This window comes from Oncorhynchus clarkii, chromosome 20 (genome assembly GCF_045791955.1).
Source record: "Oncorhynchus clarkii lewisi isolate Uvic-CL-2024 chromosome 20, UVic_Ocla_1.0, whole genome shotgun sequence".
Classification (NCBI taxonomy): domain Eukaryota; kingdom Metazoa; phylum Chordata; class Actinopteri; order Salmoniformes; family Salmonidae; genus Oncorhynchus; species Oncorhynchus clarkii.
Window position 1 is genome coordinate 14,842,982 of NC_092166.1, and position 24,843 is coordinate 14,867,824.

The window sequence follows — 24,843 nt, forward strand, 5'->3', positions numbered from 1 at the left end:
AGAATGGCACTGGAAAAGGTAAGCCAGCCCAGTTAACACCACTGAATCCATGATGGGTTTGATAATATACAGTCGTAGCTGAATGTGTTCAATGGTCCTATTGTGGGTTCCAGACTAGACCCAGTGTAGAAGGCCACTCATGGGGGGACAGATAGGCCACCACATGGGCGGTAAGGGGGAATGGTAAGGGTAAGGGATGACTGGGGCAGCTGTTCACTCTCTATAGGCCAGTCCCAGGGTGGGGGGCGGTGTGGGGGAGGTCCCTTTGAAATAGTTCCTGGAGTTGTCTGGACTCTGACCTCTATCCGGGAGCAGGATGATGTTGCCTTTTCTCCGCAGGGTGGACTCCCTGCTGGAGGCGATGGAGAGGGTCTCGGAGGCGGCCTCACTTCCCCCTCCTAGTCCCTCCACAGGGGTCACACGGATGGTGGTGATGCCTTGGTGGGGGTGGTGGTGGTGGTGGTAGTGAGGGTGGTGCACGTGTGGGTGACCGCCTCCCCCACTGCCACCGCCATGCTCGCTGCCGGTGTCGGTGCCTGTCTGGCTCCTCCTGCCATCGAAGGAGCCGTAGCCGTCCTTGAGCGAGTCGCAGCTCTCCGTGTCGCGGTTGAGGTCGTTGAGCTCGAAGGCCTGGCGGATGCTGCCACGCTGCTCCTGGGGCTTCCACCTCCAGGAGCCACTGCCGTCCGGAGGCTTGATCACAGGCTTGTTCTCTGGATGGGCCTCCACCCTCACGATCCCCTGGCCGGCCTCCTGGTCCATCAGGGCCTTGTACTGGATGGAGCCTGTGCAGCTGACCACGCTGCCGTCCTCAGAGCTCTTGGGGCTGCCGTGCTGGAGCAGACCCTGCTGCTTGGACATGGTGATGACCTGCATGATGCGTGGCTGGTTAGTTAGACTGTTAGTCCTGCAGGGGGCGCCCTCCTTCAGCCACATGGAGCGAACCGAGCCTCCCCCACCAGGAATCCCACCGCCGCCATAGTTATCCTCCCTGTCGTCATCATCCTCGTCCTCCCTACTGGAGGTGCCGCTGTTGACGTGCTCCTGCGTCTCCTCTGGGATGTGGACGAGCTGGGAGGAGCCTGGCCGGGACTGGATGGACACGCGGGCCCCCCCTGCCAGGCCGCTGCTGCCCCCGTTGTGGGGGAGGTGGTTGGACAGTGGCACGGTGCTGGCTGCCAGCTTCATGTACTGGGTGGGGATGTGTCCCTGAGCACGAAGCTCTGCCTCCAGGCCCATGGCGGATGGCTCAGAGCTGCACCTCAGCTCCATGGTCCTCTGAGGCGAGGAGGAGGAGGATGTTGAATGGTGGCGTCCCACAACCACCCCGCTGTCCATCACCTGAAGAGAGAGCTTCCGGTTCTCGTTCTTGCTCTTCCACTGAGACAGCAGCTGCTTGGAGCGCGTGGAGTCCATGGAGGAGTGGATGCTGGCGTGGCGGCGAGGGACGCGGTGCTCCTCGGGTAGTGAGCCACCATGTGACCTGGGTAACGTGCTACTGTTAAAGGTCACCAGACAGTCCTGTTTACCCATGGGACTCGGCGGGGTGATGCACTCCAAATCGGCGCTGGCCCTCTTCAGATTATTCAGGGAGCTGGACTCGCGGCAGGAGGGCACCCGGGTCAGGATGGTCTCGGGGTGGGCCGCGGTGAGGCCGTCCGCTGTGCTCACACTATTTAGGCTGTTCATGCTGTTGAGGCTGTTGGGCTGCAGGTGGCGACCTGCATTCTGGCTGACGTTGGGCACAGTGTTGCTCCTGGGGGGCTCTCGGAGCGGGGGAGGCTGGGGTTGCTGTCTGGATGTGTCCTCACTGGGCTGGAAGTTACCCACTGCATACAGACCCTGAGAAGAGGAGAGACCATGACAGCATTCATTATTGGTTCAACTTATCTATAACCTAAATCTACCTCTACCTACTGTATCTATCTACCTACAACTGTCTAAAATAAGTCTATTTTGGGAAGACAGCATTCATTATAGGTTGAATGACCTATCCTGAACTCCCTCTACCTACCTTTCCATTCCTACTATGTCTATATCTACCTATAACAAAATGGTCTTAGGCGTCTCAAGACAGACATTAGTATAAAATTCCAGGATTCCATGACGTTTTTTCAAGCACTATTGAAGCACAGTGAATATACAGTATCTGACACAATAAGACATAAATAGCCTAACCAAGAGCCAAGAGACATTTGTTCAACAGCAAGATTGTGACAGTGGATTTGTCTTGGTCATTGAGTCAGATAGAATGCAGCAGTCCAAACTAAACTGCATTACTGTTGGGGTAAATTACCAGTAGCACGATCATAGCCTCAAGCACCTCTGATTGAAGAATATTAAATGTGAGGATATTGCATGGGTTTGTGTAGGCGGTGTGTGTGTGTGTGGGATGTGCATATGTGATATTTATAACTTGCTATGATTCAGTACAGTCAAAGATGGAAGTGGATTTTACAGCACATTGCTGAAATGGACAGTATCTTTCCCAATCGTAATCATGTTATGTATCTGCACATTAAGCTAATTCAATGCACATTTTATTTTCTCACATAACCATTACCGTATTGCCTACTTACCATATAGCCTACAATATTGAAATAATGTTCAAACATTGATAAAGTCATAAACTCAGCAAAAAAAGAAACGTCCCTTTTTCAGGACCCTGTCTTTCAAAGATAATTCGTAAAAATGCAAATAACTTCACAGATCTTCATTGTGAAGGGTTTGTTATAAAGGGTTTCCCATGCTTGTTCAATGAACCATAAACAACTAATGAACATGCACCTGTGGAACGGTCGTTAAGACACTAACAGCTTACAGACGGTAGGCAATTAAGGTCACAGTTATGAAAACTTAGGACACTAAAGAGGCCTTTCTACTGACTCCGAAAAACACAGAAAGAAAGATGCCCAGGGTCCCTTCTCACCCGCCTGAACGTGCCTTAGACATGCTGCGAGGCATGAGGACTGCAGATGTGGCCAGGGCAATAAATTACAATGTGTGTACTGTGAGATGCCTAAGACAGCGCTACAGGCAGACAGGGCGGACAACTGATTGTCCTCGCAGTGGCAGACCACGTGTAACAACACCTGCCCAGGATCGGTACATCCGAATATCACACCTGCGGGACAGGTACAGGAGGGCAACAACAACTGCTCGAGTTACACCAGGAACACACAATCCCTTCATCACTGCTCACACTGTCCGCATTAGGCTGACAGAGGCTGGACTGAGGGCTTGTAGGCCTGTTGTAAGGCAGGTCCTCACCAGACATCCCTGGCAACATAGTTGCCTATGGGCACAAACCCACCATCGCTGGACTGGCAAACCTCAATGAAGAGTTGCGGTTTGTCTCACCAGGGGATTTGCGTTTATTGTCACCGAGCGGGATCGATTTGGAGGTGGAGGGTCCATCATGGTCTGGGGTGGTGTGTCACAGCATCATCGGATGGAGCTTGTTGTCATTGCCGGCAATCTCAAAATCAAATTTATTTGTCACATACACATGGTTAGCAGATGTTAATGCGAGTGTAGCGAAATGCTTGTGATTCTAGTTCCGACAATGCAGTAATAACCAACAAGTAATCTAACTAACAATTCCAAAACTACTGTCTTATACACAGTGTAAGGGGATAAAGAATATGTACATAAAGATATATGGATGAGTGATGGTACAGAGCAGCATAGGCAAGATACAGTAGATGGTATTGAGTACAGTATATACATATGAGATGAGTATGTAAACAAAGTGGCATAGTTAAAGTGGCTAGTGATACATGTATTACATAAGGATGCAGTAGATGATATAGAGTACAGTATATACGTATACATATGAGATGAATAATGTAGGGTATGTAAACATTATATTAGGTAGCATTGTTTAAAGTGGCTAGTGATATATTTTACATCATTTCCCATCAATTCCCATTATTAAAGTGGCTGGAGTTGAGTCAGTGTGTTGGCAGCAGCCACTCAATGTTAGTGGTGGCTGTTTAACAGTCTGATGGCCTTGAGATATAAGCTGTTTTTCAGTCTCTTGGTCCCAACATTGATGCACCTGTACTGACCTCGCCTTCTGGATGATGACGGGGTGAACAGGCAGTGACTCGGGTGGTTGATGTCCTTGATGATCTTTTTGACCTTCCTGTGACATCGGGTGCTGTAGATGTCCTGGAGGGTAGGTAGTGTGCCCCCGGTGATGCGTTGGGAAGACCGTACTACCCTCTGGAGAGCCCAGCACTTGCAGGCTGTGCAGCTGCCGTACCAGGCAGTGATTCAGCCCAACAGGATGTTCTCAATGGTGCATCAGTAGAAGTTTGTGAGGGTCTTAGGGGCCAAGCCGAATTTCTTCATTCTCCTGAGGTTGAAGAGCCGCTGTTGTACCTTCTTCACCACACTGTCTTTGTGGGTGGACCATTTGAGATTGTCAGTGAAGTGTACACAGAGTAACTTGAAGCTTTTCACCTACTGCACTGTGGCCCCGTGGATGTATATAGGGGTGTTCTCCCTCTGCTGTCCCCCAAAGTCCACGATCAGTTCCTTCGTTTGAATGGTTTCAATAAGATTAATATTTAGATTAGTGCTCTCCAATCCTGGTCCTAGTAACCTATCAGGTATGCAGGCTTTTGTTCTATCCCAGTACTAACACACCTAATTCAATGAATCAATTTGACCTGTTATTTCATTGACTAGATGAATCAGCGAGGTATGTTACAACATGGACTAGAACAAAAACCTGCACCTCCTGTCGGTCTCCAGGACCAGGATTGAAGAGCCTAGGGATGTGTCCGAAATGTCACCATTTCCCTTATAGTGCACTTCTTTTGACCAGAAAACATAGTGCCCTTTATAGGGGCTACGGTGCTACTGGCAGAGCATCCTATATCTACAATAGTACAATAGTATCACCAGGTAGTGTCTATGGACCAAGACCTAGAAGATCAGTGATCTAATAGAGATATGCTAGATTTACTTGAGATGTACTGCAGATGCTGTATCTTAATTTGACCCAGTTTCTAACAAAAGGAAAATAATCCTGTAGATTATAAATGAATTATAATTAATGGAATTTTTTTGGGGGGGGTTGATAAAATATTTGTTAGGGCTAATCAAGTCTGACATTTTTATTTTAACAATTTTTTTTTTTACCCAATTTCGTGGTATCCAATTGTTACTAGTTACTGTCTTGTCTCATCGCTACAACAGGTCAAGAGTCCTCCGAAACACAACCCAACCAAGCCGCACTGCTTCTTAACACAGCGCGCATCCAATCCGGAAGCCAGCCGCACCAATGTGTAGGAGGAAACACCGTACACCTGGCGACCTGGTCAGTGTGCACTGCGCCCGGCCCGCCACACGAGTCGCTAGTGCGCTATGAGACAAGGATGTCCCTACTGGCCAAACCCTCCCTAAGCCGGACAACGCTAGGCCGTGCGTCGCCCCGTGGACCTCCCGGTCGCGGCCGGCTGCGACTGAGCCTGGGCTCGAACCCAGAGTCTCTGGCGGCACAGCTAGCACTGCAATGCAGTGCACTGCAATGCACTGCGCCACCCGGGAGGCCAAGTCTGACATTTTTAAGGGGAAATTAGCCTTTTTATACCTCAAATGGACTACAAATTTGCATTTCCTGCTGTGCAGGTAAATTCCTGTAACAACAGCATGATCAAATTAAGATACGGCATCTGTAGCTCTACTAGAGATCTACTGGAGCATCTCACCAGGTAGACGGCGATCCCTCCTCCGATGAGGAAGCCACAGTAGACGTCGATGGCGTGGTTCTTGAACTGGATGATGCGGGTCAGCCCACAGATGATGCCACCCATGATGAAGGAGAAGACCAACAAGGGCTTCAGCAGCTTGGAGGATTCTGTCAACGTCGCGTTGAAGTACATCTGGAGAAGAGAGGAGCGATACACTCCGGCATCCATATCAGGAAGTCACCAACTAACTAACTAAAGACTTCCTAGTATGGATTGCATACAGCTAATAATTCAGCTGTCTTCTCTACAGTTATCTATAGACATTGTATATCCAGTTTAATTAAGGATTCTACTCTGAACAAATTGTTCTTGTCTGTAGAGAGGCATGGAATCAATATACTATAAACAAAGGACTTTTAACTTCAAACGGAGGTAGCCCCTTGTTCGAAACTTGATTTGGATTACGACTGCAGTCCAATTCAATCATTACAAGGATGACTCATGTTTTGGAAAAAATTACAACCTTTTACTGCAGTGGGCTGAATCAGCGTCACATGGAGTGTTTCTTGGTAGTCTTAAACCAATCTACTTTTTTAAAAAAAGTATAGACCTCACACACATGGTTATGGGCTTGTACCATGTCAGATATAGAGTTGAAATGTACTCCATTTTGAGTTTGCATCCCAATATTACACTTTATATACACCATATATATAAAATGTATGTATGTAGACACCCCTTCAAATGAGTGGATTTGGCTATTTCAGCCACACCCATGCTGACAAGCGAGCACACCGCCATGCAATCTCCATAGACAAACATTGGCAGTAGAATGGCCTTACTGAAGAGCTCAGTGACGTTCAACGTGGCACCGTCATAGGATGCCACCTTTCCAGCAAGTCAGTTTCTCAAATTTCTGCCCTGCTAGAGAATGGCCCCTGTCAACTCTAAGTGCTGTTATTGTGAAGTGGAAACGTCTCAAAGCAACATTGGCTCAGCCGGAGAGCGCTACCTGCCTCAATGCATAGTGCCAACTGTAACGTTTGGTGGAGAAGGAACAATGGTCTTGAGCTGTTTTCTATTGATCGGGCTAGGCCCCTTAATTCAAGCGAAGAGAAATCTTAATGCTACAGCATACAATGACATTCTAGACAATTCTGTGCTTCCAACTTTGTGGCAACAGTTTGGGGAAGGTGCTTTGCTGTTTCAGCATGACAATGCGCAAAGAGAGGTCCATATAGAAATGGTTTGTTGAGATCGGGGTGGAAGAACATGACTGGCCTCTACAGAGTCCTGACCTCAACCTCATCGAACACCTTCGGGATGAATTGGAACGCCGACTGCGAGCCAGGTCTAATCGGCCAACATCAGTGCCCGACCTAACTAATGCTCTTGTGGCTGAATGGAAGCAAGTCCCCGCAGCAATGTTCCAACATCTAGAGGAAAACCTTCACAGAAGCGTGGAGGCTGTTAAAGCAGCAAAAGGGGGACCAACTCCATATTAATGCCCATGATTTTGGAATGAGACGAGCAGGTGTCCACATACTTTTGGTAATGTAGTGTACATCACAGAAGAATTAAATATAACAAAACCATTTTACATAAACACCAGATTTCCTGCATTTTCTTATTTTTATAATGTTATTTAATTAGGAAATTATGCCCATGAGGCCTCTAGAGGGTGATTTTGTTATTTGACTGCAGGAAGCACAGTGAAAATCATCATAGAGCAGCATCCAGTGCACTTGATGAGAACCAGTTATACCAGATTGCTGTGAGGCAGTAGACAGAGGAGGTATGTGTGTGTGTGTTTCTGTGTGTGTGTATGCGTGTGTACCCCTACAGTATGTGTGTGTGTGCGTGTGTGCTTGAAGCTGGATTACTTACAGAGATATAGACAGCAGCGAAGGCAGCCAGAGTAGCATGCTGCGAGGGAAAGGACTTCCTAGAACGACAGTGGAGGGAGACAGACATTTTAATCTTCTGCTTGAGAGATAGTGAGACAGACTCTGAAAGGAAATCCACCGTGAAGGGTACAACCCATGATCGCATTGCCACAGCAGTGAGTTGGTTTTATTTGCCCCTCAAATCACTGACCATATTATAAGCAGTTTTAGCACATACGCATAGCAGGCTTTTGTTATATACCAAGCCTGAGCTAGCTTTCCAGCAAGGAATAAAGTCAACAAATAGGCCTTTATGTACTTTAATAATAAAATGACAGCCAATCTGATTTCAGGGCTGTGCTGTAGCCACCATTTGTCTATGGTCCAGACCCACTTGTCTACTAGAGTTTTCCAAACCCTACATAATTTGTACAATACAAAAACAGCACCCTTAAAGGACTTAAAAGCGAGTTTTGTCTGACAACTGAGGGACTTTCTAATATTGATGCCGTAGTTAGGGCAAATGTTAACAGGCCAACTTCCCTTCATGAGAGGCTGGACAGAACAGAAGACACACAGTATACATTCCGCATATTGATGAGTAACAGGAAGTGGCAGCCGTGGTAAGATCTGAAAATGATAGCTGTGAAACGCTCAGCTGCCTGGGCTGTGTGTGGGTGCAGGCAGGTCTGCCACAACATTCCCTGTTTCGTAAGTGCACGGGGGATGAACTGAGTGGGTTGTAGAAACACCATCTTCAGTTTTCCTCGCTCTCTTCTCATTGCGGTACCAGCAGACCGTAGCTAGGACTGCTACATTGTTCAGTGAGTCAGACACAGTATTCATTAGGTTAAGCCAGTGACTTGGTAGAGAGTGGAGACATTAAGTGCCTTTAACAAACTAATGTCTCTGAGACTGGTAGTGAGTCACTCCTGAGGTAGAGGCTACTATGGGTGTTTTTCTGCAAGCTAGCGCTGTTATTAACATGACACTGTTGTTAACATTACACTGTTATTAACATTACACTGTTATTAACATTACGCTGTTATTAACATTACACTGTTATTAACATTACGCTGTTATTAACATTACGATGTTATTAACATTACGCTGTTATTAACATTACACTGTTGTTAACATTACACTGTTATTAACATTACACTGTTATTAACATTACGCTGTTATTAACATTACGATGTTATTAACATGACACTGTGACACACATGACACTGTTAACATGACACTGTTGTTAACCTCTTGAACCTCTGGGGGCAGTATTGTGTTTTAAACAAGATATTTTGTCATGAAAAGATGCTCGACTATGCATATAATTGACAGCTTTGGAAAGAAAACACTCTGACGTTTCCAAAACTGCAAAGATATTGTCTGTAAGTGCCACAGAACTAATGCTACAGGCGAAACCAAGATGAAATTTCATACAGGAAGTGAGCCAGATTTCGAATGCGCTGTGTTCCAATGTCTCCTTATATGGCTGTGAATGCACAAGGAATGAGCCTACACTTTCTGTCGTTTCCCCAAGGTGTTTGCAGCATTGTGACGTATTTGTAGGCATATCATTGGAAAATTGACCATAAGAGACTACATTTACCAGGTGTCCGTTCGGTGTCCTAAGTTGAAACTATTGCGTAATCTCCAGGTGCGTGCATTTTTCCATTTTGAACAGAGGAGAAACAAAACTGCCACGAGTGATTTATCATCGAATAGAAAAACACCTTGAGGATTGATTCTAAACAACGTTTGCCATGTTTCTGTCGATATTATGGAGTTAATTTTGAAAAAAGTTTGCGTTGTAATGACTGAATTTTCGGGGTTTTTTCTTAGCCAAACGTGATGAACAAAACGGAGCGATTTCTCCTACACAAATAATATTTTTGGAAAAACTGAACATTTGCTATCTAACTGAGAGTCTCCTCATTGAAAACATCCGAAGTTCTTCAAAGGTAAATTATTTTATTTGAATGCTTTTCTTGTTTTTGTGAAAATGTTGCCTGCTGAATGCTAGGCTTAATGCTATGCTAGCTATCAATACTCTTACACAAATGCTTGTGTAGCTATGGTTGAAAAGCATTTTTTTAAAATCTGAGATGACAGTGTTGTTAACAAAAGGCTAAGCTTGTGAGCCAATATATTTATTTCATTTCATTTGCGATTTTCATGAATAGTTAACCTTGCGTTATGGTAATGAGCTTGAGGCTATAATTACGCTCCCGGATACGTGATTGCTCGTCGCAACAGGTTAACATTACACTGTTATTAACATTACGCTGTTATTAACATTACGCTCTTATTAACATTACACTGTTATTAACATTACACTGTTGTTAACATTACGCTGTTGTTAACATTACGGTGTTGTTAACATTACGCTGTTGTTAACATTACACTGTTGTTAACATTACGCTGTTGTTAACGTTACGCTGTTGTTAACATTACGCTGTTGTTAACTTTACGCTGTTGTTAACATTACGCTGTTGTTAACATTACACTGTTGTTAACATTACGATGTTGTTAACATTACACTGTTGTTAACATTACGCTGTTGTTAACATTACGCTGTTGTTAACATTACACTGTTGTTAACATTACACTGTTGTTAACATTGCTAATGAGCATTTTGTAACATCCCACCGGGCAAAAATTGGTTGAATCAACGTTGTTTCCACGTCACCCCTCATGCTTTAGTATTCACTTTTGTTTTTTTTGCAGAATGAAGTCTACAATATTTACTGTAGTATACTGTAGTATTACAGTTTACTATAGTATAAGTACTGTAGTTAAAGAAATTGTAGTGTATACTATAGAAATGACTGTCGTGTTTTTGCACACTTTAGTATACTGTAATATTTACTATAGTGTTTTGCGGACTGTAGTATACTGTAGTATTTATTGTTGTGTTTTTGCGGACTGTAGTACAGTATACTGTGCTATTTACTTTAGTGTTTTTGGGGACATTACTGTAGTATTTACTAGTGTTTTTGTTTTATTATCTTCGGCATAGAAGTGAGGGGGGTGCTTTCTCCTTGAGGAAACCTAGTGAAGAAATACAAAAAGAGCAAATCTTCCATAAACAGTTGTTCTGAATGGATAGTTCGTAGATTCTGCTCTTTTCTATAACCTGTAGGGAACACAATATATTGTCTATACTTGGCATGCAGGCTTCTCATCTACGGATGGCACAAATTGGGATATGGGAGAGTGGAATGAGCATGGTATATGCAATATAAATACTAGTATTTACTATAGTCTTTCAGTGTTTTTGTGGACTGTAGTGTTTTTGCAGATATTTTATTTTGTGGATAATACTGTAGTGTTTAGTATTTTACAGTATAATACAACATTCTATAATGAGTACAACACATGATCGAGGGATACTACAGTATGTAGTAAAGTATCCTACCGTATACTACAGTTTCTGTATACTACTACAATATTTTTTACTTTCTGAAGGCACTGTATACTGTTTCAAACTTTACTACATTACAGAGGTATGCTAATGACCATATGTGGTAACCCACTAGAGATGACCTTGCAGGCCAAGCTCCAAGGTTAAGTTTGCCCTAGGTTCTAATCTAGGATCAGCTTCCCCTCCACTAGTCCTAATCGTAACCATTAGTGGGGAAAATGCAAAACTGTCTAGGGCAGGGGTGGGCAAATGTTTTGGCTGAAGAGGCCACATCAGGATTTCAAAATTTAGCGGAGGGCCGCACAGATTTATATTTGGGCTGATTTGTTCATCAAAAGCAATTTGCGTGCCAGAAAAAGGGCAGTTATTTTAAAATATACAGGTCCATTATAATTTCTGTCAAGTTTTAGACATTCAAGAGTGGCCTGGAGTGTTTTTCTAATAATACCTCCCCCTTCAAATAAAAATAGTCATACTTCCCGCGGGCCGTATTTTGCCCACCCCTGGTCTAGGTGCAACTTCACCCTACACCTGTTTCCACAGACACAGTGGAGATTATTCATAAATGCTGACTGCCATGGTCAACCACATGTTCTACCAACCATCTAGTTTCTCCTTAGGGTGATGGTGCATGCGTCATTCAAACCTCTATGCATATTTTAAATACATTTTCAGAACAGTCTGGTTTACTGGGCCCGTATCCATAAACTGTCCAAGGGTAGGAATTCTGATCTAGGATCAGATTTCCCTGTCCATGTACTCTTATTTATTATTACTTGTTTATTAATGCAAAAATGATCCTAGATCAGCACTCTAACCTGCCAGAGGTGATGACGGCTGGGTCTGCTCCATCAGAACAGATGTCCTCTATGATGAAGGAGCTGTCGTCACAGGTCATGTTGAGTATGGTGTAGTTGGGTTTACACACTGTCAGGAAGTAGGGGGCATGGTAACCTGTCGACAGCTGGATGATGTCAGTGATGAGAGCCGTGATGCATAAGCCAAATACATGGACTCCTGGTAGAGAGAGATGGGAGGAAGAGGGGAGAGACAACCCGCAAAGGTGGGGACAGAAAGAGGGAAAGCAAGGGAGATATTACTCAGCTAATCACCAAAAGACAAGACAAAACACTATACAAAACATGTGGCTGTTCACTACACAGCTAGGTCCCACAGAGTTTATGTTTTGTGAAGTGAGATACACCATATGTTTTCAAATTGTCCTGATTGAGAAAATATCAAAACTTACCAACAAACCGAACAGCTCGCCGTATATACGAGTTGAAATTGCAGCCGGCTGCGTTGATATTGGCCTCTGTTTTGACCCCACTCTTTTTCCTGGACAGACAGCAATACAGGATACCTTCTCCTATCATTATCTATGGAGAGATTTGACAGAAAGGACAGACAGAGTGAGGGTTTAATTCCTGTATGTTGAATAATTGGACCAAATAATTTATTAATAGGAGTGCAATTCCATTCCTGAATTGACTGGAATTTAAATGGCAATGACACTAACTGACAGATAAGTTATTCATAATCTCAGTTATGAGTTGCCTGTGGATAGCAGCAGCTGTTAGGGAAGGAGAGATAGCTAAAGTCAATGCAGGGCTGCTCCACCACCTAAGCCTTCTGTTGTGAATCAGCTAAAACAACTACAGTATGTGCCTATGACAGCCTGACAATGAGGCAGCTACACTAACTGTCTGCATGTGGGGCAGCTACGCTAACTGCCTGCCTGTGGGCCAGCTACACTAACTGCCTTCCTGTGGGGCAGCTACACTAACTGTCTGCCTGTGACACCTGACGCCATGCTGAGGTAGAGATCTGTTACAACAGGACGGCAGCTGCGACAAACCTTAGACAGCTAGCACGTACCATCTCACCTGCTGGGGAGAAACAACTGACCTGTGTGGAAACACTAAACATCTCGGTCGAACCATCTAACCAGCGTGTGAGATTTCCCTTGGCACATTTTTTAAAATATTTTTTTTTAATTTCACCTTTATTTAACCAGAAAGGCGGCCAAATGAGGTGTTGGCTTTGGGGATGATCAGTGAGATATACCTGCTGGAACGTGGGTGTTGTTTTCATGACCAGTGAATTGAGATAAGGCGTAGCTTTACCTAGCATAGACTTTTTTTTTATATATATTTTTTAAAATTGTTACCCCTTTTTCTCCCCAATTTCGTGGTATCCAATTGTTTAGTGGCTACTATCTTGTCTCATCGCTACAACTCCCGTACGGGCTCGGGAGAGACGAAAGTTGAAATTCATGCGTCCTCTGATACACAACCCAACCCAACCAAGCCGCACTGCTTCTTAACACAGCGCGCATCCAACCCGCCAGCCGCCCCAATGTGTCGGAGGAAACATTGTGCACCTGGCAACCTTGGTTAGCGTGCACTGCGCCCGGCCCACCACAGGAGTTGCTGGTGCACGATGAGACAAGAATTTCCCTACTGGCCAAACCCTCCCTAACCCGGACAACGCTAGGCCAATTGTGAGTCGCCCCACGGACCTCCCGGTCGCGGCCGGTTACGACAGAGCCTGGGCGCGAACCCAGAGTCTCTGGTGGCACAGCTGGCGCTGCAGTACAGCATAGACTTATAGATGACCTGGAGCTAGTGAGTCTGGCGACGAATATGTAGCGAGGGCAAGCCGACTAGAGCATACAGGTCGCAGTGGTGGGTGGTATAAGGTGATTTGGTAACAAAACAGATGGCATTGTGATAGACTGCATCCAGTTTGCTGAGTAGAGTGTTGGAAGCTATTTTGTAGATGACATCGCCGAAGTCGTGGATCTGTAGGATAGTCAGTTTTACTAGGGTAAGTTTGGCGGCGTGAGTGAAGGAGGCTTTGTTGCGAAATAGAAAGCAGATTCTAGATTTGATTTTTGATTGGAGATGTTTAATATGAGTCTGGAAGGACAGTTTACAGTCTAGCCAGACACCTAGGTATTTATAGTTGTCCACATATTCTAGGTCGGAACCGTCCATGGGTGGTGATGCTAGTCGGGCGGGCGCAGGCAGCGAACGGTTGAAAAGCATGCATTTGGTTTTACTAGCGTTTAAGAGCAGTTGGAGGCCACGGAAGGAGTATTGTATGGCATTTAAGCTCGTTTGGAGGTTAGTTAACACAGTGTCCAAGGAAGGGCCAGGAGTATACAGACGGTACACATAGGCACGCCCTTGCTGAACAACTTAGTATTCATTGTCAAATTTTGTTACTGTTCTTTAACAGCCTATGTTTTTTATTTTGATTCTAGGATAAATTACTACTGTATAGCCTATACTGTACAGAAAAACATGTGCGTTCGGCACAGTAGGAGGCACATGACATTTAATAGGGCATTTCCTGCATTTACTTTAATGATGAGAGGATCAGTGAGTGGGAACAAATTAAACAGGCAGTATATATAGTCAAGGCAATCATATCTCCTGCTGCAGTGTAGTGATGTTATATAGATGATACTGCATTTCTTAAAGAAGGGACCCAATATGAAGTTAATGACTCAAGGAGAGCGATAGGAGTTGCATTAACCATCATAGAACATGTTGCTAGGGGCAAAGCCATTATACTGAAAGGTTTTTAGTATGGCTTTGTATTATATGGCTGTCTGTAGTTTTTGTGTGTAATACTAAAGATGACCTAGTGACCTATTTCTTCTCAACGAAAGGAATTAGATTACAAGTTGCAGCTAAATATCTGAACCGTATCCAAGTTGCCTGCGAAGCCAGTGTCATAGTGCGATAACGTTGTCATAGCAAAAGTCAAAGAAAGCAACATAGAGAAACCAAGTGTAATCTGTGTGTTTCGACCAAACATCAAAACCAAGCCATTCAAGCATAAACAAAAACAAGAAAACCCTTCACTGGGAAGCTGTTTTATAAGTCATAAAATCTGTCTGTCTGTCTTTCTGTCTGTCTGTCCCTCTGTCTGCCTGTGTTGATGTTCTGACAGTGGCCCTAGGTGGGCGGCAGTCCAATTGAAGCTGACAGCGCCAGCCAAACTGTACGGGCCTGAAAGACAAGGCATGACACTGCAAGAAGCACCAACCCGCAGGTTGCCTAGGTGATAACAGTCGAAGGAGAGAAAGAGAATGTGTCGCCGAGCGAGACGCAGTCAGGGGAATATTTGCTGAGGAGCATTGAGAGAGAGCAGCAGCAGAGTGATGCTAAGAATTGTACAAATATAACATGTCCAATTAATGGAAAATTGTATGAATATAACACGTCAAATTAATGGAGAATTGTATGAATATAACACGTCAAATTAATGGAGAATTGTATGAATATAACACGTCAAATTAATGGAAAATTGTATGAATGTAACATGTCAAATTAATGAAGATTTGGGGTGATCATCAATCAGCAAAATCAGGACATTATATTTTAGGCCAACACTTTTCATAAAAGTCCATGGGAAACTGTCTCGCAGACACCTTAAGGTTTGCTGTTTTCTCACATTACTAGTGTTTAGAATACAGAAGACACCATAGACAGAACAACATAGAGATGTTATCTTTATAGAAGATTACAAAACTATGACCTTTAGCAAAATGATGACACTTGACCCCTACACCCAAGAGCAGAACACTTCTGGAAGAGTGAGATATTAAATATTAAAACAATGAAAACCTATTCTTAACTAGACCCTAAAAGCGGAACCACTCTACAAGAAAAAACTCTAGGGAGCATACACTTCCCTTAGAAGTGATCCCATTGCCTATGAGCGAATTCATCTGCATGAGTAAACACATCTGAGCATACTTTAGGGAGAAAACCCTTCTGATTAATCCAGGAAAATGAGAATGCTAAATTATTAAATGTGATACTTTTTGGAATGAACCCCAGACATTGTAAGCAAACCCTTCTCCCTGGACCCTTAGGAGTGAACTCTCATTCAGCATGAATAAACCATAAGATGTGAGCACTGATAAGTGGATGAACCCTTTGGAAGGAACACACTGAGTATAAGGACATGCTGGCCGTGAGTAACCCTTAGAAGTGAAATATGAAGAGTGAATTTTGCTGGTACACTAAATATAGAACCCTTAGAGGGGGACTATCCACACTCACAGAGAGTAAACCAGGACTGAGTGAGTTTGCCAGCAAACAGGTCCTAAAGCATTAGATGTGATCCCTTGGTAGTGCAATTAGGGTCCCTTAAGAGTAAGAGCACACTGCTGTTATGAATTTAAGATGTTGACACTATTCTCAGCATGCTCTGGTGAATGGAGAGGGTGAACTCTGATCCGGAGAGTAAAACTGATCCTAATCTATTTGATCTATTGGAATCATGATGCTTGTCTTGGGTCATGTTCATTTGGCACCAACGGAATACATTTAACTTAAACCAGGAGTCACTATCTGGATTTGTCCAACAAGATATGCTAATTTCTGTTTCTGGGATGGAAATAGCTATTTCCACCATGCTGATCCATTAGAGTGTGCTAGATAACTAAAGCTTATTTTATTAAACTCCATTGTTGCATGCACTGCATTATGCATTAAATATGTGCTTTTCACTGTCTATGAAGATATAGCTTTGAACCTCATAATCTGTATGCATCTTATGTTTTTCTTCATGGGTTCGTGCAGGTGACTGTGCATCATGACCTCCCCAGACAAATTGGTAGAATAGTTAGAATATGTGTTGGGGGTTGAAATGGGAGACAGTGCTACATTTCTTGGGAGGAGGCTGAGCCAGTGCTATAGCAGCTGGTCACATGCAGGAACACATGCAATGAGTTATTGCTTTTATGCTTCTTGTTTTATGAAGAATGTATGCATTTTCTACATGTGAGTTAAAATTCTTAAATCCATTCCATACATCTGTTGTTTGTCATCCAGGAGGATGGATTTTGCTATAAAATGCTGTGGCTCAAATCCCATCGTTGAGTTCTCAGTGATCACCTCCAGGGGTGTTTACCGACCAGCTCCATTACTGCACTAATTAAATAATAAAGTTTGATTGTTTTGAAGAAATCTAAAAGTCTCTCCTTTTGATTACAATAATTCCACCACAGGAATGAGGTTTGTGGTTACACTGACCGTGGCTGCAGGTCCAGCGAAGGCCAGACTGAAGAGAATGAGGAAGGGGATGGCCTCCTGAGCGGGCTCGATGTAGGGCATGCTCAGACTTCGGTCATTGCAGCTGTAACCTGACCGCACCGGTTTGAACACATCTGTCAGCTCCAGAAAATACAGACTGACCACAGAGGAGGCCAGGATAGGAAGCTAGAGAGAGAGAGAGAGAGAGAGAGAGAGAGATGAGAGAGAGAGAGAGAGAGAGAGAGAGAGAGAGAGAGAGAGAGAGAAAGAGAGATAGAGAGAGAGAGAGATGGGAGAGAGAGAGATAGAGAGAGCGAGAGAGAGAGAGAGAGAGCGAGAGAGAGAAATGAGAGACAAAGAGGGGGAAAGGTTAGAAGCTGTCTTAAGAACATATGGCAAGCAGCAGACCGAAAACAGACTAGCATTAGAGCACTGTCAGACAAGCCATCCAAAAGACAACCCACTATTCTTCAAAATGACATCCTTACCGAGTAACTCTCATCTTTTCTGAGTGATCCTCATCCTCCCTGTGTGATCCTCATCCTTCCTGAGTAATCCTCATCCTTCCTGAGTAATCTTCATCCTTCCTGATTGATCCTTATCTTGACCTGAGTAATCCTAATCCTTCCAGAATGATACTCACCCTTCCTGAGTAATTCTCATCCTTCCTGAGTAATCCTCATCCTTCCTCAGTAATCCTCATCCTTCCTGAGTGATCCTCATCCTTCCTGAGTAATCCTCATTCTCCCTGAGTAATCCTCATCCTTCTTGAGTGATCATAATCTTTCCTGAGTTATCCTCATCCTTTCTGAGTAATTCTCATCCTTCCTGAGTAATCATCATCCTTCCTCAGTAATCCTCATCCTTCCTGAGTGATCCTCATCCTTCCTGAGTAATCCTCATTCTCCCTGAGTAATCCTCATCCTTCTTGAGTGATCATAATCTTTCCTGAGTTATCCTCATCCTTTCTGAGTGATCCTCATACTTCCTGAGTGATCCTCATCCTTCCTGAGTGCTGAGGACTTTTAAACTATAATTATCTTTCCAGACAGGGCCACAAAGGATCAGAAAATGCTTCCATTCAGTGATTTAATAACTTGAACTACAATTTAATTTGGCAAACTAAAAAACATAAAGGATACAATAGGAATAAGTGGTTCTATATTATACACAATTGTGGTAAGAGTGATTGGACCCCAATTATACTTGTAATGGCTAACATAACAGAATGGAAGTCTCTATATAAAAGATTTACCCCTAGCACCTGTTGATGACCAACTGAGTTACTTAATGTTTGTACTCTTATCTTTTATTATTGTTGTTGCATTGTCGAGAAGGAACCTGCAAGTAAGCATTTCATTGGACGGTGTATACCATGTGTCTCAAGTACATACCACTAATAAAACTTGAAACTTGAAACTGTTACCAAAGCACAAAAACATGACCTGAACATAGAGAACATACAATGGCTTACAGTGGCTTATGAAAGCACAGTGGTTACACAGGGTGGATTTTCCATTCATTCTCCATTTATAGTTCTCTCTACCTCAGCAAAGAAAAGCAATTATCTGAGTGTTCTGTGAGAACTGAATTTCTACAGCAATTACACAGACAGTTTCCATATGCCTCTTGCCAATGGTGATTACAAATGATTACAACAGCAACAGAACGGGATAGCATACGATCTGTTGAGGATCAGTATGGGCAAGCGATCAAAAACGATGGAAATGTAACATTTGAAGGGAAATGTTATCTTACTACAGCTGACCAAAGGCATCTTCAGGAGCTACATTTACAGATCTTACATGAGTGAGATCAATGTTCTCTGTTGGGGACGGGGGTTACAGTACGGAACTCTTTAAAGTAAATGTACACAAATGGGACTTTCTCGCACCAGGAGTTTCTCGCACCAGGTCACAAGGTAAGGAAAAACTCCTGGCCCTATACAACTCCTCCCTCCTGAGGCTTTCTCCATCATGCACTGAATGATGGAGACTAAGGGTTCAATTCAATCAGATCTGCTTTAGCCGATATCCACATGTCGGAGGTGGAACTGCGTTAGAGATGGCAAATCCACAAGGGGCTCTCGGCAAACTAGAATTTGAGATGTATTCTACACTTCCAATAGGCTGATAGAAATCCTAATTATTTCATTGAATGATTTGATCTTCGTTATTAGAGCTCCCGAGTGGCGTACCGGTCTAAGGCACTGCATCTCATGCATCTCAGTGCAAGGGGTGTCACTACAGTCCCTGGTTTGAATCCAGGCTGTTTCACATCCCATCGTGATTGGAAGTCCCATAGGGCAGCGCACAATTGGCCCAGCGTCGTCCGGGTTTGGCCGGAGTAGGTCGTCATTGTAAATAAGAATTTGTTCTTAACTGACTTGCCTAGTTAAACAAAGGTTAAATAAATAACTATTTCTATATAGCCTAAACTTTCTCTTTCTGAACTTGTAACGCGTTTACACGCAGTTACACCTCTGACACCGCCAAAACATCAGCTATGTAGGTGTCGCCTACTGCCCGTTAAATTTTGATCTGATTGAATCACTAGTTCTAAATTAGACTAATTCAGGTCATTTAAGACTCCAACCAGAAGGAATTTGGAGCCAACCCAGTATGGGTCAATGGGTTATTTCTTCATGCAGTTTCCAACCTGCTAATATACCAGCGCTATAAACGATAAGGTCTTGCTTAAAATTATACTGGCATTAACAAAATAATGAAGAGGATCATCATGATTGATATAATGCTACAATAACTGGTTCAACTAATGACCACAACAGCTGACAATGCTACTACTACTACTATACTACTACTAGTACTATTAATACTATACTACTACAACTACTATACTACTACTAATACTACTACTGATGCTAATAATGCTACTACTATACTACTACTACTACTACTACTATACTATACTACTGCTACTACTATACCACTACTACTACTACTACTACTAAAACAACCAAAACCAGAATTTTGACCTACTATTTATGAGCAAAAGAATAAACGGACATAAACAATGGCATCAAAATAATGCCTAGCAAACTATTGGTATGAACCTAATCACAAACAAACACCTTAGAAGCTGTGCTACATGGATGCTGCCTGGTTGCCCACCACACTGATAGCACTTTGCAACCTTGTGCTCGTTTAATAAGAGCTTATCATGCAAGTCTGTTCCTGCATCTGTTTGATTACTGACATCCAGGTTGTGTAGGCTTTCTGCTTGTTGTGATGACACTAGTTAATTTACTATATAATTGAGCTCCATGAAGCAAATAACTGAATGATGATCTGCACGACCATCTTGCCTGTCACTAAGCAGTTGTAAAGGAACATCTATCTGAATAGGCTGAAGGTAAGGAGGAACAGTAGGTTGTCCCCCACCAAAGGGCAAATTACAAAAATGCAATTCCAATAAATCTGGAAGGCTCTGTTTGAGCAACCATTGTATTAGCCACTTCTGCTGTAGTTATGTAGCAAAAGTCGAATACTAACCATAACCATAGAAATAGGAATCCCCATTCAAGTCAATAACGCCATGATGGATGGCATTCTAGCGATTCTATTTCTATGACCATACACTATTTTTAAGTTATTCAACATAACTTGAGTTCATGGTTTCCAGAGATAATGTTTTGTATTTCATTGCAATCCTATGATAGAAGAGACTGGGCCACCAGGGCAGCTCGCAAGATCAAGTGGCTAGCGAGGCCAGTGATTTAGGTCCCAGGGTTTCACACTTTTATAATCCAATGATCCCTCATACTCTCCCTAGATGGAGTCTCTCTCTCTCTCTCTCTCTCTCTCTCTCTCTCTCTCTCTCTCTCTCTCTCTCTCTCTCTCTCTCTCTCTCTCTCTCTCTCTCTCTCTCTCTCTCTCTCTCTCTCTCTCTCTCTCTCTCTCTCTCTCTCTCTCTCTCTCTCTCTCTCTCTCTCTCTCTCTTTCTCTCTCTCTCTCTCTCCCTCTCTCCCTCTCTCTCTCTCTCTCTCTCTCTCTCTCTCTCTCTTTCTCTCTCTCTCTCTCTCCCTCTCTCTCTCTCTCTCTCGCTCTCTCTCTCTCTCTCTCTCTCTCTCTCTCTCTCTCTCTCAGGGAGCAGATCCATTGTCTACCAAGGGCTATCCTTCTTGTTGATGTCACACTTAGACAGAGAGTTAGCCTGCATTCATGTCCTGTTGAGGTTCTTTATGTTTACTGAAGCATAGCAAACACAGTCGACATATTCAGCTAAAGAGGGTAGAGGAAGAAGTAGAGGATGGAGCAGAGAACGCTGCTTGGTGCTCAAATTAGACATCGTGCACCACTGTGTGGTTTCTCCATTTTCATTACTCGTATCTTGTTTTCCTCTCACTCACAAGTTAGCATGACATTTGTGTTGTTATCGAGCAGCATTGACCTTGCTGATAGCTGCTTTATTGATGAACAGTTCTACTTACTATGACTGATATCTTGTTGTCTTACCTAGCTACAGTTGAAGTGGGAAGTTTACATACACTTAGGTTGGAGTTATTTATACTCGTTTTTCAACCACTCCACAAGTTCCTTGTTAACAAACAATAGTTTTGTCAAGTCGGGTTAGGACATCTACTTTGTGCATGACACAAGTAATTTTTCCAACAATTGTTAACATACAGATTATTTCACTTATAATTCCAGTGGGTCAGAAGTTAACATACACTAAGTTGACTGTGCCTTTAAACAGCTTGGAAAATTCCAGAAAATGATGTCATGGCTTTAGAAGCTTCTGATAGGCTAATTGACATAATTTGAGTTAATTGGAGGTGTACCTATGGATGTATTTCAAGGACTACCTTCAGACTCAGTGCCTCTTTGCTTGACATAATAAGACAATCAAAAGAAATCAGCCAAGACCTCTGAAAAATAATTGTAGACCTCCACAAGTCTGGTTCATCCTTGGGAGCAATTTCCAAACGCCTGAAGGTACTACGTTCATCTGTACAAACAATAGTACGCAAGTATAAACACCATGGGACCACGCAGCCGTCATACCGCTCCAGAAAGGAGACGCGTTCTGTCTCCTAGAGATTAACGTACTTTGGTGCGAAAAGTGCAAATCAATCCCAGAACAACAGCAAAGGACCTTGTGAGGATGCTGGAGGAAACAAGTACAAAAGTATCTATATCCACAGTAAAACGAGTCCTATATCGACATAACCTGAAAGGCCTCTCAGCAAGGAAGAAGCCACTGCTCCAAAACCGCCATAAAAAGCCAGACTACGGTTTGCAACTGCACATGGGGACAAAGATCGTACTTTTTGGAGAAATGTCCTCTGGTCTGATGAAACAAAAATAGAACTGTTTGGCCATAATGACCATCAATATGTTTGGAGGAAAAGGGGGAGGCTTGTGTAACCAATGTGAAATGGCTAGTTAGTTAGCGGGGTGCGCACTAATAGCATTTCAATCTGTGATGACACTCGCTCTGAGACCTTGAAGTAGTTGTTCCCCTTGCTCTGCAAGGGCCGCGGCTATTGTGGAGTGATGGGTAACGATGCTTCGTGGGTGTCAGTTGTTGATGTGTGCAGAGGGTCCCTGGTTTGAGCCCAGGTAGGGGTGAGGAAAGGGACAGAAGCTAAAACTGTTACATTAATGCTGTTGACCCGGATCACTGGCTGCTGCAGAAAAGGAGGAGGTCAAAAGGGGGGTGAGTGTAACCGATGTGAAATGGCTAGGTAGTTAGCTGGGTGTGCGCTAATAGCATTTCAATCGGTGACGTCACTTGCTCTGAGGCCTTGAAGTAGTTGTTCCCCTTGCTCTGCCACGGCTTTTGTGGAGCGATTGGTAACGATGCTTTGTGGGTGTCAGTTGTTGATGTGTGCGGAGGGTCCCTGGTTCGAGGCCAGGTAGGGGTGAGGAGAGGGACAGAAATTATACTGTTACACTTGCAAGCCGAATAACACCTTCCCAACCATGAAGCACGGGGTGGCTTTTCTGGGGGTGCTTTGCTGCAAGAGGGACCGGTGCACTTCACAAAATAGATTGCATCATGAGGGAGGAAAATAATGTGGATAAATTGAAGCTTCAGTCAGGAAGTTAAAGCTTGGTCGCAAATGGGTCTTCCAAATGGACAATGTGCCCAAGCATACTTCCAACGTCATGGAAAATGGCTGAAGGACAACAAAGTCAAGGTATTGGAGTGGCCATCACAAAGCCCTGACCTCAATCCTATAGAAAATTTGTGGGCAGAACTGAAAAAGCAGGTGTGAGCAAGGAGGCCTACAAACCTGACATTTCACATTCTTAAAATAGAGTGGTGATCCTAACTGACCTAAGACAGGGAATTTTTACGAGGATCAAATGTCAGGAATTGTGAAAAACTGAGTTTAAATGTATTTGGCTAAGGTGTATGTAAACTTCTGACTTCAACTGTACCGTAAAATGAATGCACAAACTGTAAGTCTCTCTGGATAAGAGCGTTTGCTAAATGACAAAAAATGTAAATGTAAAACCAAAAGAGTCAGCGTTAACAGACAAAGAAGAGAGGACCTCTGCTTGTCAATGACATAGGTTTGCATTGCAACCCTCCTTACCTGCACTATAGAAGCCCCATGAGAATGCTTGTCCTACTTAATATGGGCATCGTGCCCCTCTCCCATGTGTACATCCAAGAACCAGGCCATATAGCCTTCAATGGCTGCATTTACACAGGCAGCCCAATTCAGATCTTTTTCAGAGCTGATTGGTCAAAAGATCAATTTGTGTAAAAAATATCAGAATTAGGCCTGTGTAAATGTAGCCTATGTAGGGGAAAACATTAGACCCACCCGATGCTCTTTCAGGTAATCATCTATGGTTAATCTTCACTTGATCTATAATGAATGGTAAAACCTACATATTTGTTGGAGCATCATCAAACTCATAATAATGCATTGAAACCACGCAGCAGTCTTCAGTACTATGGAGAGCTCCCAGATTCAGCAGATGACATTACTGTCTTTGTCAGTTAGGCCTCTAGTCACAAAAAATGCTAATGCATGTATTAATCCATTGGCTGTATAGGCTTATGTCATTTTACATAGGCGTCACATGCTGTATAACAGAGTAATCCTGCATAAACTAGCATGGCATATCAATATTCATGATTTGCAGTTTCATTATAATCACTGCGTGGGAGAAAACTAACAGGGCTAAATATTTTTCCTTCCTGTTTTTTCTTCAACGCACCCTTGGGAGTCATTTTTGCATAATCCAACTAGTTTTGGACGAACATTCTCTAAATTATGTGGGTGTTGAGTTATATGATCGATAAAATAGAGATTAAACAAGAGAGATGTGAATATTCGAGTCACAAGATTAAAATGATTTATTCTCTATCATGTTCACCACTTTACATCATCGCTACTGTATGAATCTGTGATATGACACAAATGACAGAAAGACATGAGGAGAGCTCGTTAACCTTGAATAAGTAGCTTTATGGCAACCTCATCATTAATCCTAGCTTTGATCGTGACTGCCATACCAATGCACAGCGCCGTGACTGAAAATTACGCACATTTTGCGCGGCTACCTGTAGGCAATGAGATGCATACAATAAGATACAGCTGCATTTTGTTGCATTTCCGCTGTCAGTGACCGCATATTCATTCAAAACCATAGATATTCTATTAAATTATATTATTATTATAGTGTTCTAATTCCTAATTGTACTAACTCACCTACCTCAACGAAATAGAAACATGGCAGTAAGGTAACGCTGTCTTTGGTCATCTTCCCTTTTAATCTCTCTTTTGCAGACAT

The 24,843-nt window shown here is 43.3% G+C and overlaps 1 protein-coding gene across 1 annotated transcript; it reads right to left on the reverse strand.

Moving 5' to 3' along the window:
- Positions 1-213: 213 nt before the first annotated feature.
- On the reverse strand, positions 214-24,843 carry LOC139377295 (phospholipid phosphatase-related protein type 4-like). Its single transcript, XM_071120310.1, has 7 exons — positions 24,766-24,843; positions 17,069-17,254; positions 12,262-12,391; positions 11,831-12,029; positions 7,590-7,647; positions 5,721-5,894; positions 214-1,842 (listed from the first exon to the last, which is right to left on the reverse strand). The coding sequence occupies exons 1-7, from the start codon at positions 24,841-24,843 to the stop codon at positions 214-216; spliced, it is 2,454 nt and encodes an 817-aa protein (XP_070976411.1).